Genomic DNA, 5,733 nt, shown 5'->3' with positions numbered 1-5,733 from the left:
TACTACTACTTCTACTTCTACTACTACTACTTCTACTTCTACTACTACTACTACTTCTACTACTTCTACTACTTCTACTACTACTACTACTACTTCTACTACTACTACTACTTCTACTTCTACTACTACTACTTCTACTTCTACTTCTACTACTACTACTTCTACTTCTACTACTACTACTACTTCTACTTCTACTTCTACTACTACTACTTCTACTTCTACTACTATTACTACTACTTCTACTTCTACTACTACTACTTCTACTTCTACTACTACTACTACTACTTCTACTTCTACTTCTACTACTACTACTTCTACTTCTACTACTACTACTACTACTTCTACTTCTACTACTACTACTACTTCTACTTCTACTTCTACTACTACTACTTCTACTTCTACTACTATTACTACTACTTCTACTTCTACTACTACTACTTCTACTTCTACTTCTACTACTACTACTACTTCTACTACTACTACTACTTCTACTTCTACTTCTACTACTACTACTTCTACTTCTACTACTATTACTACTACTTCTACTTCTACTACTACTACTTCTACTTCTACTTCTACTACTACTACTACTTCTACTACTACTACTACTTCTACTTCTACTTCTACTACTACTACTTCTACTTCTACTACTATTACTACTACTTCTACTTCTACTACTACTACTTCTACTTCTACTTCTACTACTACTACTACTTCTACTACTACTACTACTTCTACTTCTACTTCTACTACTACTACTTCTACTTCTACTACTATTACTACTACTTCTACTTCTACTACTACTACTTCTACTTCTACTTCTACTACTACTACTACTTCTACTACTACTACTACTTCTACTTCTACTTCTACTACTACTACTTCTACTTCTACTACTATTACTACTACTTCTACTTCTACTACTACTACTTCTACTTCTACTTCTACTACTACTACTACTTCTACTACTACTTCTTCTATGTCTACTTCTACTACTACTTCTTCTACTTCTACTACTACTACTCCTTTTTTTTTTTTTTGAGAGGTTTTTGCTATAGGGCGCATGCGCTCGCCAGAAGGACAGAGCGACAGAAATCGAGAAATCCCCCCCCAGGAGGGATGGCCACGCCACAATCCCTTCTCCTCCATCCTCCTCTCAGGTTCTTGGGCATGCACACACACACACACGCACCCAGCATGAGTTTAAGTCACCGGGTCCAGGACTCGAACCGTGCTTGACTACAGTGAAGTCCAGCGATGTAGCTAGCCATTGTGCCAACTGCTGGTCCCAAGTGCACTTACTTCTGATGGTGCGAGCCCCTCTCCCCCGGCCTCCCCAAGCCAGGTCAGCCCTTCAGGATTCCCAAGTGAGTAACTTGTGAAGAGGACAGTGAGCAAGCGGTGGTGATGGTGGTGATGGTGACGGTGACAGTGATGAGGCGTTGGTTCCCACGCTCTGCTTGTCCCTTCGTGTCCCACAGCCTTGTTTCCCTTGTTCCGCTGACAAGTCCTTCATCTTTCCAGCATGTGGGAGGGGCTGCTGGCCTCTGGAAGGGGACACAGTGCAGCCACCATTCACAGCAGAGGCATGGAGGGGGTGACAGCATACCAGGCAGCACAGCCCGGCATGAGCTGCCAGACGGTCGAGTTTATGAGGATCATCTGCCAGGCTGGCTCTGTGGCCTGGTGGTGAGGCAGCTAATTGTACAGTTCGAGTCCCGGACTCAGCAGCTTGAGAGGCACAGCGGGTGTGCATGTTTGTGCACAAAATCCCCAAAGTGGACAAAGATGGAAGAGAGGGGATTGCAGCATCCCACACCCATGGGGGATGCTTCACCCTCTCCTTTTCTCTCTGTCTCTGTCTCTCTCTGGCGAGTGCATATGCCCCCAGCACGTGTGTGTGCATACACACACACACACACACACACACACAGACCTTGTCCTCTCTCTTCCTGCTATAGCCAAAGGCCTTTTCACCTTCTTTCAGTCCACTGGACTGGAAGTTAGGGTGGTGCGGTTAAACTCAGGAGGCTGGGGCTGGCAGGTTGCGTGGTGGTTAAGGTGCTGGACTCCCACGTGGCCGACCACGGTTCAAGTATCAGACCTGACGACTTGCTTTCTCACCCTTTCTCTTTCTCTCTGTCTCTTTCTGATCAAAATTTTAAAATAATAATAGCAAATGGAAATAAATAGTTCTTTAAAAAAAAAAAAAAAAGCTCGGGAGGAACCAATCTAAACAGCTCTTCTGGGCCTGCGGGTGCTGGGACATCCATCTTTACTGAGAGTCCGGGTGGCCGGAGCACCCTGTTCCAAGCCTAGGGTCAGGTGCAAAGCCCCCTCGCTGTGTCCTCCCCCATCGCAGGGTCCTTTCCTGATGTTCTGTCAGACGAAGCTTCTGGACTTGGATTAATTCTGGACTCTCGTGTCTGATGGGTCTTCCCCACCTGCTTGCTCCCCTACCCATTGCTCTGTGTCCCCCGGATCCTGGCCTCTGCGTATCTTTCCCCGTGGTTGCATGTGTGCATGGTGTTTCTAGGAACCCCAAACATGAGCTCAACTGTACCACACGGTTGAGGCTTCCCGGTGAGGTCTGCCCAGAGTCGGTTAGCAGCAAGGGGAGAGGCTTTCGCCAGTTTCCAGCCCCGGGTTTTCAAGCAGTCGAGGCCAACCGCAGCTCAAAGCACCTCTCGCTTTTGTTTAGTACCGTTTCCATGTGTTTCTGGAAAATCCTACTGAGCTGGGAAACCTCATCACAGCGAAGGCATTTGATTTTCTTTGCTTGTCTGGCCAGGTTTAGAACTTTGCCTCGAAGAAGAACTTCCAGATGAAATCACCGCAGAAATATTCACCGAAATTCTCGGCTTAACCATCGCGGAGGATTCCGGACAGCATGGTCAGGGAGGTCCTTAGGAATGTCCGAGGCTCAAAGGGCCGTGTGTGTGCGCGTGCGTGCGCTTCTGGGCGGCACCCTCTTCCGCACCTCCCAGCCCCACTCTGATGAGAATACTCAGACATTAAAAGCGAATCTCTGTTAAGCAATGGGATTCAGGAAGTTGGACATTCCAGTGTTTCTGAAATAGGTAAGTGGGCGGAGCCTGGTGGCTGGGGGCCCCGCCTGCTGGGTGCTGGGTCTGAGCTGGTGCCCCCTGGAGGGGGTGTGCACAGGATGTGGAGGGGACAAGGCCCGGGTGGGGGGGAAGGCCAGCAGCAGGCTTTCCGGGTCACGTGTAGTCCAGGGACATGACGGTGGACAGCCTGGAGGGCTGCCTAGACCTCGGCCTAATCTGGCCCAGCGTGGATCACCCCTGGCTGTGGTGAGGCCGGTGGGGGGTGTGGGCTGCTCTGAGAGTCTCTGATCGTGGCTTCTTATAAGCAAAACTCCCACACGGTCGCGTGAGGCTGTGGCGAAGCGCATCACTGGCCATGCCTAACTCCGGTGGCAACTGCCAGAGAGGATGGAGAAGCCCCTGGAACCCACACCTGCACCTGGGCTGAGGCCCACAGGCCGCGCCTCCCCTGCACCCACCGCACCTGCTGCTTCTCCCTACACACAGGCAGAAGTGGGGCTCCCCAGCTCTGAAGGCGTTCAGGGGACATTCCTAAGTCAACAGCAGTATTTTCGCCTTGAAAGTAGAGTAGCCTCAGAATATCTGCAGGTGAGGGACCAGCAGTTGGTGTAATGGTTATGTCGCTGGACTCCCATGTAGCCGACCATGGTTCGAGTCCCAGCCCTGGTGACTTAAACTCACGCCGGTGCGTGTGCGTGCGTGCCTAAGATCCCGAAAGGAGAATGGAGGAAGGATTGTGGCGTGGCCATCTCCCCTGGGGGGTGATTTCTCACCTTCTATCTCTCTATCTCTGTCTCTCTCTGTCCTTCTGGTGAGCGCACGTGCTCTATAGCAAAAACCTCTCAAAAAAAAAAAATGTCTGTAGGTGAGAATTACGGTCTGATTTTAGTTTAGTTTAGTTTTGTTTTTAAATTTGTTTATTTCAATTTGACCAGAGAGGGACAGGGCAAGAGAGAGAGGGAAAGTGAGAAAGCAAGCCTCCAGGTCCATGACTCGAATTGCGGTCAGCAGGGTGGGAGTCCAGCGCCCTTAACCACCACGCCACCTGCCGGCCCCAAGGTCTGATTTCTGTTTGGCGGTCAGTTCAGAACAGGCCACAAGCTGTCCTCCGGGACGCTCTGCCTGCTGGCCCTCCCAACCCTAACCTGACCCTTCCCAGAGAGACGGGCGCTGGAGCCAAGACTTCCGGGCCCTGGCGGCGCCTTCCTCCTGAGGAGCAGTCTGCCGGGAGCAGCCGCATCCTTATTCCTGCCGGGAGCCCTCCCACCGCATGGCGCAACCTGGTAATTTGGCACGGCGAGCGTCTTTGGAACACCCTGGAACATGGCAGGGAACCGGCTGCCCCAAGCCCAGCTATGTCGCCGCGACCTTGGGCAGACAGCGTGGGCCAAGGCGCCACGGCTCCCGCCCGCTGGATCATGTCACAAGGGCTCTGCAACCTGGTTTACATTTTGTTCTTTTTTAAAAACACAAAAAGAAAAACAAGCTTTATGAATCAATTTTGCAGCTGCTTAGGGCTTAGGAGATGTGTTACGGAGCCGGTTACAAAGTTCCTGGGGACATTTTAGGGAACAGGAAACTCTCAAATGACTCGTTCTCTTCAAAAAAATAACTCAGAACTGGACGCAGCCTGGACGCCAGTAGGGGCTCCTTTCATTGAATCTGGCACCCCTCGATTTCGTTCTTGCCGACTACACGTATCGGAGCAGCTGTCCGAGCAGAACTGGCCAGTGACCGGTTGGCCCACTACGACCGACGCTCTGGCAGCCGACTGGCCTCCCGGGTCTCTGCGAGTCAGAGAGGAGGGCGGGGAAGGTCCTGGCTGTGGTGCTCACCCAGGAAGGCCAGTCACCAACGACCCGTACCTGGCGTCACTGGCATCCCTCCCCCCCCAAGCCTGGCCAGGGCCCTTCTCAACTTGAGGACTCCCCTTTCTGTAGGCGCTTTTGTTCTGTCATCTCTCCACCTACCTGACAAATGCGGGCACAGCCGGCATGCCCCTTTCAGCCCCTGGAGGGCCCGTCCGCTCCCCTGGGGGTAGCCCCACCTGCGGCTCTGCTGGTAGAGGAGGGACCCGGGACCCTGGTGCTGGGATGAGGCTGGGGGTGGCCACAGGGAGCGCAAGCTCCACGGCAGGGTGGTGGCACAGCAATGACCACAGAAAGGGATGACAGACTTAGGGACCAGGGGCTGGCAGGTGGCACGGTGATTAAGGGGCTGGACTCTCACATGGCTGACCACAGTTCGAGTCCCAGACCTGGTGGCTTGCTTTCTCACTTTCTCTCTCTCATGCACATGTCCTATAGCAAAATTTTAAAAAGTAAAAACAATAAATTAAATTTAAGAATAAGTCTTTTTTTTAAAATGACATCGGGCCAAAAACACTGAACACCGAAAAGCAAGCAGCGGCATTCATTTGCAAAAAGGGTTTTGTTTTATATGGGCCTCTGGCCGGGTGATTCGCTGGACTCCCACGTAGTCGACCGCAGTTCGCGTCCCGGACCCAGTAGCTTAAATTCACGCCAGACGCGTGTGCGTGTGTGCCCAAGATCCCAAGAGGAGAATGGAGGAGAGGGGATTGTGGTGTGGCCATCCCCCCTGGGGGGTGATTTCTCGCTTTCTGTCTCTCTGTCTCTGTCTGTCTGTCTGGAGAGCGAAAACCTCT

The 5,733-nt window shown here is 51.5% G+C and overlaps 1 protein-coding gene across 1 annotated transcript in view; it reads left to right on the top strand.

Moving 5' to 3' along the window:
- Positions 1-3,051, top strand: part of CFAP251 (cilia and flagella associated protein 251) — a 68,080-nt gene extending 65,029 nt beyond the window's left edge. Inside the window, exon 22 of the mRNA XM_006149287.3 lies at positions 2,792-3,051. Within this exon, the coding sequence (XP_006149349.1) occupies positions 2,792-2,910 (119 nt within the window). The 3' untranslated portion in view covers positions 2,911-3,051. The remainder of the gene's footprint in view (positions 1-2,791) is intronic.
- Positions 3,052-5,733: the final 2,682 nt, after the last annotated feature.

Source organism: Tupaia chinensis, unplaced genomic scaffold (assembly GCF_000334495.1).
Source record: "Tupaia chinensis unplaced genomic scaffold, TupChi_1.0 Scaffold000258_1, whole genome shotgun sequence".
Lineage (NCBI taxonomy): Eukaryota > Metazoa > Chordata > Mammalia > Scandentia > Tupaiidae > Tupaia > Tupaia belangeri.
This window is presented reverse-complemented; position numbering and strand designations above follow the sequence as displayed.